This window comes from Vigna umbellata, chromosome 1 (assembly GCF_029865625.1).
Source record: "Vigna umbellata cultivar VRB3 chromosome 1, Vumbellata_1.0, whole genome shotgun sequence".
Taxonomy (NCBI): Eukaryota; Viridiplantae; Streptophyta; class Magnoliopsida; order Fabales; family Fabaceae; genus Vigna; species Vigna umbellata.
In genome coordinates, this window is record NC_142165.1 from 68,679,560 (window position 1) to 68,692,314 (window position 12,755).

Genomic DNA, 12,755 nt, shown 5'->3' on the forward strand with positions numbered 1-12,755 from the left:
GATGCATAAACAAGTTACGGTAGAAGAATTTGAATAAGGTTTTTTTAAACAAGAAAAAAATATTATTTTTTAAATATATTATTAAACAAAAATTTCAATAAGAACGGTCTTGGTCTGCCCGTACTATTCTTCATCTCATTTGAGTCTATTGCAAACTTCTACTAAGTTGACCTTTCACGATCTTCGATCTAGGTTGATCTGTCTCGACTAGCGATGAATAAAAAGTTTACGTTTGTGGGTATCTATGGATAAAATCTGTCACGGATAGTTCGTATTTGCGGATATTTACTATCCGCGGATTGGGGATAATGGGTATTTTAATACTCGCTTATAAACGGGTTGGGTGCGGATATTTTATTTTATATTTAATTTAATTTGTATTATATTTTATATATTTTTTGTAATTTTATTTAAAATTTATTTTAATAATTTGTAAAAATATATTTTTCTAAATATTTGCAGGTATTCGTGGGTATCCACAGGTATCTATGAGTTTTAAAATATCTGTGAGTATTTTTTAAACGGATATTAGTGCGAGTAACATATGGATAGTGGGTGGATTTTCTTTTATGGTTGGGTTGCGGGTACGAACTATCTGTGCCAGATTCGACTCGTCATCCCTAATCTCGACCTTCAGACGAGAATAACCTATTTAGACTATATGCCCAGGCTAACCCCTAACTACCTTTAATATGTGCTTGCATGCCTCGACCTTTGGCCTATGACGACCAGTTTTGACCTTCGATCGGGATGATTTGTCTCAACCTTTAGTCTAGGCCAGCGTGTCTTAACCTTCGGCCTAGGCCAACCTATCTCGACCTTCGAATCATTACGACTTTCACCCCATGAGCCAAAGGCAGTCTCAAATTTTGATCTAGACTTACTAACTCGACCTTCGCCCGTGAGGTCCATTTCAACCATTGGTCTGGGATGGTCTGTTTTGACCTTCAACTTAAAAATGGCCATCTCAAATTTAAGCTCAGAACAACCTGTCTCTGCCTTTGGAGTTCGATGTCCTGTCTCGACTTTTAGTACGAGATTACACATCTCAAATTTAATCTAAGGATGACTCATCTCAATATTTGACCCATGACGGCATGTGATGATGATAGGAACGACTGCACACTTCAAGCGAGAGTGTGCCACGATCCACAATGCAACAGCAGATTAGAGAAGAATGATGGAACTTTAGACGCGCGCCAAGAATTTGATGTAAGGTTTTGTGGAGTTTGGATGTGTGTATAGTGTATCTCAAGCTCAAACAGCCTTCCAAAGGGGAAGGAAGCTAGAGGAGGACGTGCTAAAGAGGCACAAGACAATGAACTCGAAGCAAAGATGGCTAGAAGAATCTCAGCAACATTTATTTATACATTCAAGTTGAAAAATACATGGAGGTGCACCTCTCTTTTATGGGTGAAGAGAGAGCTATAAGTCTTAAGTGCAAAGCTTCTACAATTACTAAAGAAGAGTGCTAGTGACCTTACTCAAGCTTGGAGCACAAGGTTTTCTCCAGCCATATTAAAAACATTAAAAACGTGCATGAAGAAGAAAGTTGGTCTGCGACCGCTGGACGACAAGGTTGAGTGCAGCTCGAGCGCTGGTAAATCCGAAAGGTACTTAAATTTCACCCTTCTTTGCCTCCTTTTCTCTCTTTAGCTGGACAAGCCTCCTAGGATGCATATGCATGGTTTCCAACCTTTATTGGTGACCCACAAAACAATATAAATGCATTTAGTAAAAAGAAATCCATCTAAGACTTAGATAAGGAAAGAACTTTAGAAATCCTTATTCTACTTCCCTTTCTTTAGTCTTAGTTTAAGTTGTTTCTTCTTTGGATGGAAAGTCCTAAAGGAGTTTCCATCATTCCCTCCCTCTTTAAAAATGATTTGTCCTCAAATCGGGAAGAAAGAAAAACACAACTTTGGTTTTTTTGTTTTCCACCTGGATCAAAAATATATCTAGAAAAGATAGCAAAAATTAGGATGATTAAAAGGATGTATGCAAAGATAAGAAGACAAAATGATGGCCTTTGAACAAAACTTTTATTAGAAATAGTCTTGGCCTTTAATTTTTTTTTGGTTTCACTTTGTTTTGAACATTCCCCATGATGAAATGAAGAAACAAAGTGATATTTTATAGAAGAAGAGTCAAGGTATTTATTGGTGATTGAAGAATTTAACAACATGCATACATTTTTCTTCTCTTAAGAAGGTTGTTTTTCCAACCTATCTTCTTCTTTTCTTTCCTTTTCAATTTTCATTTTTATTTTTATTTCATCCTCTTTCACTTGTTCAGGTGTAAGAGGAATCAATGTAATTTTATTGCCTCTACGGAGGAAAGTTATTTTATTGGTATAGCCATCATGAGTGGAGTTATGATCATATTGTCATGACCTACCAAGTAATACATGCCCAACATCCATTGGAACAACATCACATAAAACTTTTTCTTCATAGGTGCCAATGGATATCGGTATGGTGCCAATGTTTAGGTTTTTTTTTTCAAAGTAGAATAAGGATCCCTTTTTAGGGTTTCTTTTTCAAATCAGAATAAGGAAATTACCCCATTCCTCACCGAGTTGGTCGCCTTCTGCCGCTCCGACTATGCGGACGATGGAGCTCGAGAGTTCTACGAAGCCTTCGACCTCTACGACCGCAACAAAAACAGACTCATCTTAGGTGGACGATATGTAGTCGGCTGCGCGAGTGGAAGAGGAGATGAACACAAGCACGAGCTTCGAGTTAGAGGGTTCGAGCACGACCTAGAGCTTGAGTGAGGCGCGCACAACGGTGACAACTTAGCCTACGGCGAGACGACGGAGGTGGCGGACGGAATGGTCGACGACGTGAGGAGACAGTGACGAGAGGCATATCTGAGATGCTTTAGTGCAGATTTGAGATGTTTTGGTGTAGATCTTAGATGTTGTGGTGTAGATTTGAGATGGCAGATCTAAGCTTGGACAAAATGAACTCAAAAATTTTTGGAGTCCCGGTTTCTCTTTGAAGTGAAGATCTAGGGTTTATGAGTTTTGAAAAAGAAAGGAAAATAAAGTTTGGGCCAAGAAAAATAAAGGAGGTGACACTACTGGGGAGCATGTGACCCAAGGGCAGGAAGAAGAAAAGGAAGTTGCTCCCCTTATTTTGAGAAGAAGAAACCCTAGTGGTTTCTGATCTAAAAAAGAGTAAATGGACCAGCCCATCAATTTTTTTTTGTATGTTATTTTTTGCTTAACATTTTTATTGTTTCCTCTCTTGCTTCATGCACCTGAGCTTGGATAATAATGCACACACTATTAGAAAATGAGTATCTAACGGGTATCCACGGGTAGGGAAAAATTCACAGGTTTTTTTATGCAAGTATCCAGCAGCAGGGCGGGGTAACGGGTATAATTTTTACATGCGGGTGGGTTCGGGTATCACACTATCCGTGTCCGACCCGACCTGTTGCCATCCCTAGGAACATCCCACGAAACAAAGATAATTATATATAATATTAATTGATTAACTAAGAGAAGGTTAGGAGCACCCACTAAATAAATAAAGATAGTTATAAAATGCATACATAAATAAGTATAAAAAGATAGATGTCACATTTTGTTACCTTAATATTTGAAATGTTGATAAAGACATGGGTTGGAAATTTTCCAAATAACTATGATAGGGTAACCAAAAAATTTTCTTCTATTTCACTTCTCTCATGTTTTTTATTCAACTTTTTTCTACTCTCTTTCTTCTCCCAAATCCCCTCATTTAGAAAGAAATGCAAGATTATTTGGTTAGGATGTAATTTTTTTCCTCTTACTTCTGGATTAGTTTTAAAAGTTCCCTTAATTAGACAGAAATTGGAAATAAAAAGAGGTAGAGAAACTTGATGAGCAACAATATCTATTTTTTTTAGAATGTGATATGGATAAGCGAATTAAGGCGTGAATTTTTTTATCCCCTGTAACCCTCAAGAATACATAATAACTTTTTTTTAAATCAAGAGGTTGTCTTTTATTGAAAACATAACTCTTTTTTTGTCTTCTTTAAATTGTTCTCAATTTTTTTAAAATAATTTTGATTTTCTTTGTGGTTTGTTGAATCATTTGAGTGTTGGGCATCCAAGTGTGACTCCAAGTCTCACATTAGATAGAAATGAGAAAGTAGAGCAGTATATCACTACAAAAATTATTAATATTACTGACGAATTTTTACCGACGGAAACATTTTTGTCGGTAAATTTTCATTACCGACGGCATTATCGACGGATTTTGAATTTTATTTACCGACGGCCAAAAGCCTTCGGTAAATCCGTCGGTAACTGACATACACATTACCGACGGACATGTTCCATCGGTAAATTCGTCGGTAATGTCAATGTCACTTATCGCCCATTATTTCACTTACCGACATTACCGACGAATTTACCGAAGGCCCATGTCCGTCGGTAAAAAGAGCGGAAATTTTCTCGCCCAAATTCTGGCTCCAGTGTCAATATATGTGGCACAGACGCTCATTTCTCCTCATTTTCTTTACCAACTCAGTTTCACACCACCACTACTCATTTCTCCTTACCGTCTTGTGGCTTCAGCTCTCTACCATTGCGGGTTGCTCTCCACCATCGCAGGATGGTCTCCACCATCACGGGATGCCCTCAACTTTTCCGGCGAGCTCCACTTTTCCAGCAAGCTCAAGTTTTTTGGTGGGCTGTTGTAGAGTTTATTTGTGCAACATCACCGGTGCTAAACTTTTTCGGCGAGCTCAACTCTGCATGATAAAATGACACAACATCACCGGTCCTAAATTTTTCCGGCGAGCTCAACTCTCTTTGATAAAATGACACAACATCACCGGTCCTAAACTTTTCCGGCGAGCTCAACTCTCCATGATTCCCTATGGTTATTCGCGTGATGCCGTTTTGGTGGCGGAGTTCGTGGAAATGAAAAAAAAAATTGACACAGCGACAAAGGAAGAGGAAGAAGATGAACCAGGTCGCGACATTTACCAACGGATTTACCGAAGGCCTAGATCCTTAGGTAATTATCGAAGGTTTTACCGACGGCCAAAAGCCTTCGATAATTACCGACGGATGAAAGATCCGTCGGTAAAGTTTACCGACAACGTTTTTACCAACGGTATGTTGGCCGTCGGTAAGCCGTCGGTAAATGCTAATAACCGACGGATTTTATACATTACCGACGAATTATGACAGTCGGTAATCTCAATCATTCTTGTAGTGTATAAAGGTGAAAGATCCATTAACCCATCACCTTAAGGTTTTAGGTAAAGAGTGGTGTCAATCCCTTGTATGGTTAGGCTCAAATGTTATTGATGTTTGTATCTCCCGATGAAGAATGTTTTGGGTAGAGAGTGATGTCAATCACTTATATAGTTGGACTTATATCTCACTGGTCTCGTGTCTCCGTGAACCTTATCTCATATGGTGTGTCATATCCATGCTAGAACGAAAATTATTATTGTATTTAAATTCAATCATAAAAAAATATTAATCTTAACTACCATGATCTTCTAGCACACAAGCTTTAAGTTATATGATCCTCTTTTATTATTTATTTATTTCAAGATGATAGGCTAAGCTAAGACGAAATTGGGTTCCTAGGACATAATGTAAACTCTCTCAAAACTTAGAGTAAACCTAGGATCCTATCAAATATTGTCTATATATTGGAGGAAATCCCATGTTGTCTTTTAATTTCTTTCGTATACAATTCAGTCCGTTTTTCCAATTAATACATAACATTAACGAATAATAAGTGAGAAGATTTTGTTAAATAACCTCTCTCTATATATATAATCCAAATTTTAAACTATTTATACTACATAATGTGTTACTTCTTTCTTCATTTTTGGGTCACTAAAACATTAAGATTTTGGTACATTTTTGTTGCACCTAGATGGATATTCAATTTTCTTTTATGTGTCTATTGTAGAATCACCTTCTTTGAAATACATTAGGTATAAATATTCTATTATTTAATCTTAAAACTCTTTTCGTATCTAAGCTAAAATTTACTCCATCTTTTTGTCCTAACAATTTTTTTTCCTTTGAATGAATTTATTATATGCTTGAGCCTTTGTAAATGACTATAGTAATCTGATTTGAGTTTACTTTTACTCTACACGTGACTTATGTGATTGAAAAATTCATATCTTTAAATCTTTTGTAAAACTAACTTTATGAATAATTAATGAGAATATATGTAGATATTTTATACTTAATTGCCACTGTATTTGTTTTTCTCAATAATAATGAAATTCAAAATCATAATCTTTTAAAAATTTCATCCACTTCTGATATAATTTTTTGATGAGTTTTCATTATAATTTTTATCTTTTAATTAAATAGAAAAAAATAATGATTCATGTAATAAAAATTAAATGTAATGTTATGGGTATTAAAGAGTACTAATTGAGAACTAATGTGGAATTCATAAGGTCTAGCCTAATTTATCCTATAAAATGAAACACTTTAGTACATTGAGACATATATGAATTTTATAGAAAATTAAGTTTTCTCTTTGTGAGAATTTTGTAAAGTTCTATAAGTATTTCAATTTTAATCTTACCAAGGTAATATGTGACAATCAATCCTATGGCTTATCACTCATCTTCTTCCTTTTCTTAAATGTGACATCAATATCATTCTTTAAACTGAATATCATAGCGGTCATCCCGTAGTTTCTCATCACCTTCTCTATCACTACACAAGTAATATCTCCATATTTGAGTGCATGTTAGCTAATTCTAGGATCACAATGTTAATTAATGAGAATATATGTAGATATTTTATACTTAATTGCCACTGTATTTGTTTTTCTCAATAATAATGAAATTCAAAATCATAATCTTTTAAAAATTTCATCCACTTCTGATATAATTTTTTGATGAGTTTTCATTATAATTTTTATCTTTTAATTAAATAGAAAAAAATAATGATTCATGTAATAAAAATTAAATGTAATGTTATGGGTATTAAAGAGTACTAATTGAGAACTAATGTGGAATTCATAAGGTCTAGCCTAATTTATCCTATAAAATGAAACACTTTAGTACATTGAGACATATATGAATTTTATAGAAAATTAAGTTTTCTCTTTGTGAGAATTTTGTAAAGTTCTATAAGTATTTCAATTTTAATCTTACCAAGGTAATATGTGACAATCAATCCTATGGCTTATCACTCATCTTCTTCCTTTTCTTAAATGTGACATCAATATCATTCTTTAAACTGAATATCATAGCGGTCATCCCGTAGTTTCTCATCACCTTCTCTATCACTACACAAGTAATATCTCCATATTTGAGTGCATGTTAGCTAATTCTAGGATCACAATGTTAAGTAATATTTCTCACATGCTATTAATTGTTTGGAAACATATTCGGTCTTGAACAAGAACACATTCTAATCCCATTTTAAAGGAATCACAAAATATTACAACAAGTTTAGTATGATTAGATGAAATGGTTAATCTTTTATTTAGTTATTGAAAATTATTCTAAATTTTTTTTCATCCATTTAAAAATTGATTTTTCTTAGTGAGTTAAGTTAAGACATGACTATTTTAAAAAATCCTTTTATGAATCATCAATAATATCTAGCCAATACCATAAAACCAGGAATTTGAATTACCATCTTTCGTGGTTGTTCTATCAAAATTTGAAGATATTCCTAATTCTTCTCATGAATCATAGATAAATAAAACTATCATTTATAAAAAAAATGACAAAATGATCTAAGAATGTATAAAAAAATAGAGATTCCCATAATCTATTAATACTACTAGAGTAGTGGTCTTACCAAAAGACATTATATGATATTCCTAATTACCATACTTTGTTTCGAATGCAGTTTTCTGTGTTTTCTACTTTTACTTTTATTGGATGATATCCCAACCTTAAATGTATCTTAGAAAATATAAATGTTCCTTTCAATTGGTCAATTGAATAATTTATCCTAGAAAGAGTGTATTTTTCTCTAATAGTGACTTATTTAATTGAAAATAATCTTTATATAACCTAAAAACTTCCATCTTTCTTCTTAATTAACAAAACATGAGCCCTTCAAGATTGTATACCAGAACGAATGCATTTCTTAAGTAATTCATTCATTTATTTAGGTCTTCTAGTTCAAAGGATGGCATCTTATAAGGTGCCATTGAAATTGGTTTATATTTAGCTATCAAATTAATTGAAAATCAATATCTCTATTAGGCAGCGAACTAGAAATAATTGCAAAAAAAAAAATTTAAAATTTTGAATACTTTGCTATATTTTTAAAATTTATTTTCTCTTTTACTTCTATAGAAGATAACAACAAATACTCTTAAATTTCATTCTCTAAAACCTTACTTATTGAGTTGGTAAATGAATTAAAAAATATTCTCAAAATTAGATATTATTATAGACTTTTCAATTACAACTTGATTGATGAATCATACAATACTTTTTAAAGTTTTATCCTGGAAATATGTATCTTGGATTAGATAATTGTGTTGAGCATTTTCTATTGCAATCACAATGTAAACTCTCCTAATTGTAATATCTTGGATGCAAAAAAATTTAAATGAGTCCTTAATTGTCAACGTTATGAGTTTCTCACAATAAAAATAACCTTGTTAGAAAAAAAAAAACTTAGCTAAACCGATAAGGGTGAATTGATTTTTAAAAAAAATTAAAAAGATTTACCCCTTTTTCAAGTTATTTGAAAATCAGTTCAATTTAAAAAATCAAATCAATTAATTTAAGAATAAGATTGACAAAAAAAAAAATTAATGAACAGCAAGATAAAGAATATAAAAAAATTACACAAAAAATTATTTCAGTTCATATCGCGGATAATCATTGTCACTATTATTTCTACCAATCTTCACATCTTTTGAAAATGTCCAGTTTTATAAAGTAACCGGACTTATCTTAAATTTGTTCCTGACGAAATCGATTGAACTGGTCGAACTAAATTTTAAAATTGAGTTTACAATATTTCTATTTGGTGTGTTGTAATAATTTATGACAAAATAGTTATCTATTTAATCCAATATTACCAAAATTTAAAAATACATATATCTTGATTTCATGTAAATAAATCGTATTCTTCCCTAGAACTCTTCGTTAGATAATAGCATTATTTGTATTCGAGTACCAACCAATTCATTATTTTGCGGCCTTATAATACACACGCATTAACTGTTTGGAATTTGGTCAGTTGCAACTAAAACGCATATCTCATAATTTTCCTTTTACAAAAGATTTATAATCCTATATAAAAATGTTAACCTTAACACAGTATAAATATAGAGATAGAGATAGACCCGAAAAACCTCGTTACAATATAATAGATTTTAAATTTAATTTAATCTTTTAAAATTAATTTAAAAAATAAAATTTCCATTTTATTTATATCTCATGATTGAAATATATTTTTACTTAATATTATTAAAATGGAACAACTATCTTTGGTATTGAAGTTGTGAAGATGTAAAATCTAGATTAAAAAATTTTCTTAGTAAACAAAATAATTATGACCTTGAAAAATAATTCTAGAATAGAGTTATAGCTTCCATTATCTCCAGCCATGAAGAGGAAAAGATGATAAGAGTGGAAATTAGGTGATGAGAGTGTATATTGAACAGTTACAATTCCGTACTTGCTATCCTTTCTTCCAGAAAAGAGACGAATCTTTAAGAAAACAAATATAACCAAACTACACTTGAGACAAGTAGAAAATGAAGAGAAGTATAAAATAAGATAGAGAAGTTACTTCAAGTAATTTCTCATAATACATGACTTATGATATGTGACTATCTTAACTTAGTTTTCTCTTCTATCTCGCTTTGTATTATAGAATAATTATACAAAAATACTTTTACCAATAAAAAATAGTTGTGTCTGAATTGAATGTATTTCGGCGTGAAAATAATGGGGTGAAGTGTCAGGTCAGCTACTAACACATGGTCCTACTATGTGTGATTTTGCATATTCCAATAGCCTACATATAGGGCTGCTACAAAATTGGAATGGCACCCATCATTCAACATTTCATCTCATACCCTCTCTTGAATCCATTTTCTTTCTCTCTATCTAGCCACCCTTTTGCCTTTTCATTGCATAAAGTATGTTCCTCCCTCAACTTTGATCCTCAAAAGCACCTAGGAAATTTTGTTTCATGTTTTTTAAGCCCTTTTTATGCTCAACTTTCTCATGCACTGCAACCTTTTCTGTTAACCTTTCTCCAAACTCCTTCTATTTTTAACCTACAACTTTTTTTCCTTCAACTATGGCTACCATTTCATCCACTGCCAACACCAGCTTTCATCAGTTACATACTTTCAACTCTGAGAACAATAACAGTCACCTCTATGATGCCACTTTCTTTCCATATTTGAATGGCAACGAAGGGACCATTGTAGGAAGGCTTGGTGAACCAACCCAAAAGCTCAATCCCTTCACCAGCACCAAAAAGTCCCCTCTTCAGAAGCTAGAAAAGAAAGAAGAGAATGGAGAAATCGGAGTGTTTGGAGCTGAAAAGTACTTCAATGTAGGAGAATCTGAGACCCCTAGATCTGCCAGCAGCATATCCACTTCAAAGTACCTGCACCAGAGAGATGAACCAGTGCCTCTAGCAACTAGAAAGCACACACTTCTGTACGGAACTCCAAGCATGCGTTCTGAATCAACTAGCAATAGCCAGAGTGCTTTTCTGCAGAGTGGGATGAAAAATTCTTTAAGGAGTAAAAAAGATAAGTATCAAGCCAAGAGCGTTCTTGCTGGTCTTGGCTTCAAATGCTCTTGTTCTGGCAAAGATTCTGTTGATGCAGGTGAAATCAGTTTTAGCAAAACTGCTACTTACGGTGCAGTTCATGGCAAAACAACAAGAAAGCTGGTGGATATTGCTGCTATAGATGCTAGCCATTCAATTAAATTAAGCAAGCCTAATGCAGAACTCTTGAAAATCAATAATGTTTACTTCCAAAAGGAAGAGAATTTTGGGGTGGGAGTGAACAGCAGAAAGAACAGTCTGCAATTCTCGCCCATGAGTTCTGCCTCAGGAAACCAAAACCATCTTGTCAAAATGCAAGCTCAACAAGAGGAAGAAGAGATCAAACCAAGGAAATCCTTGGAGGTGTTTGGGTCCCCCGTACTGAAGAATAAGATAAAGTCTTTGAGCTTTGACAGAAGGATGGAAATGTCCTCAAGAGATGGTGTTCCAAGGACGGAAGAAATTGATTCAAACTACATGAATGATGCGGCAAGTGATGCAAGTTCGGACTTGTTTGAGATCGAAAGCATAAAAAGCAAAACCAACCCATTCTTTGCAAGGCAAACATCAGATGCTGCTTCCGGGTGTGTGAGCCCCACAAATGGTTATGCACCGAGTGAGGCAAGCATAGAGTGGAGTGTGGCCACTGCCAGTGCTGCAGTTATGTCAGACTTTGAAGAACAGATGTCAGAAGTAACCATAAGGAGTCCAATAAGGACAGCATTTACTTTATCAGATGGAAAAACAAAAGCTTCTAGAGAGGTTCAGAGAAGGCGCCCTAGCATGCTGTTGGGTTGCAAGAGCCACAAATCAGTTAGAGTTGCCGGTGATGCTTTCATAACATATGAACATCCAAGTTCTACACCCAAAATTAGTAACAGGACTAATACCTCTCAGATTGCTAGGTTTCCTTCTGAGACCAAACCGGGAAACTTTGGTGCAAAATATGGACAACAACATCACACTTATGCCGCATCACCACTGCAGCATTCTCACTCACCACATGCCTCAAAACTACTATACATTTAGCATGGTATTTTTCCCTTGGAATTTGTTCAATTATGGTGAGTATACGCATGGAAGTATGAAAAAGGAAAAAAGTGCATCTTATGGGCTTCAAATCACCACGTCGATAGTAAGGTCGAGGTGCTTTTTCTTGTGTACTGCTATAGTCCTATCATCTTAATAATCTTGTTGTATTTTTCTGTAAGCTTTCATATCATGAATGCTTTTCCATCCAGAATTTGCAGCTCATGTTTAGAAAGGTGACGAAAATGGATGTTTTTGTAGTCATGCTTTTGGTGTCATAAAAAGAAAAGAGATGTGAAAGGGGACCTCGTATTGTGAAGTGAAGACATGAGAAAAACTCCTCTGCTTGTTTCATAGCTTTGTTTTTATGTATTTTGTTGGATCTGGTCCTTGGATTAGAATAATGTCCAGAATTACTTTTCATGATATTTTCCTTTACTGTCTAATAAACAACAGTAATTGCCAAATTTCTTACTGTGCAATTGTCGGCTATTTGAAATATCCAATATCTACCAACAAAGACCGCAAAGAAAATCATAGAAACTTTAACCCAAAAGTTAGTTCAGTAACATTGTCTCTCTGCATACGGTTACCATTTTAGCCACATCACTGGTAAATATAATATCACAAACAAGTACTCTTCAAATACAATGAAATTTGCATGAAAAAGTACTGTAAGCACTTTTTTAGTTCCTCATACTTGAATTATTCGATCACTAGTATTGAACCCTGCATAAGGTGTTACAATACTGCACTGCATGCGCAGTATTAATTCTTTCATTAATGGTATGAAGAATGGTAATAATACTGATGCCACAGCTAAGAGAAACTTGAATAGAATGTCGTTACAGGGACATGCAACTAACAATGGAGACATGTATATATGAGAACCAAGGAATTTTTCCTTCTGCAATTAATTCTAAACCACCTCATTTAAGAGGTGTTCCATCAAGCTATTATAATAATAA

At 34.0% G+C, this 12,755-nt stretch overlaps 1 protein-coding gene across 1 annotated transcript; it reads left to right on the top strand.

Annotated features, from left to right (window-relative positions):
- Positions 1–9,889: 9,889 nt before the first annotated feature.
- On the top strand, positions 9,890–12,254 carry LOC124819779 (protein PHYTOCHROME KINASE SUBSTRATE 1-like). The gene has a single exon (XM_047291356.2). The coding sequence runs from the start codon at positions 10,276–10,278 to the stop codon at positions 11,785–11,787; it is 1,512 nt and encodes a 503-aa protein (XP_047147312.1). The 5' UTR covers positions 9,890–10,275; the 3' UTR covers positions 11,788–12,254.
- The last annotated feature ends 501 nt before the right edge of the window (positions 12,255–12,755 follow it).

Excerpts from the sequence above, each read along its gene's own strand:
- LOC124819779 (XM_047291356.2), top strand. The coding sequence starts at position 10,276 with ATGGCTACCATTTCATCCACTGCCAACACCAGCTTTCATCAGTTACAT.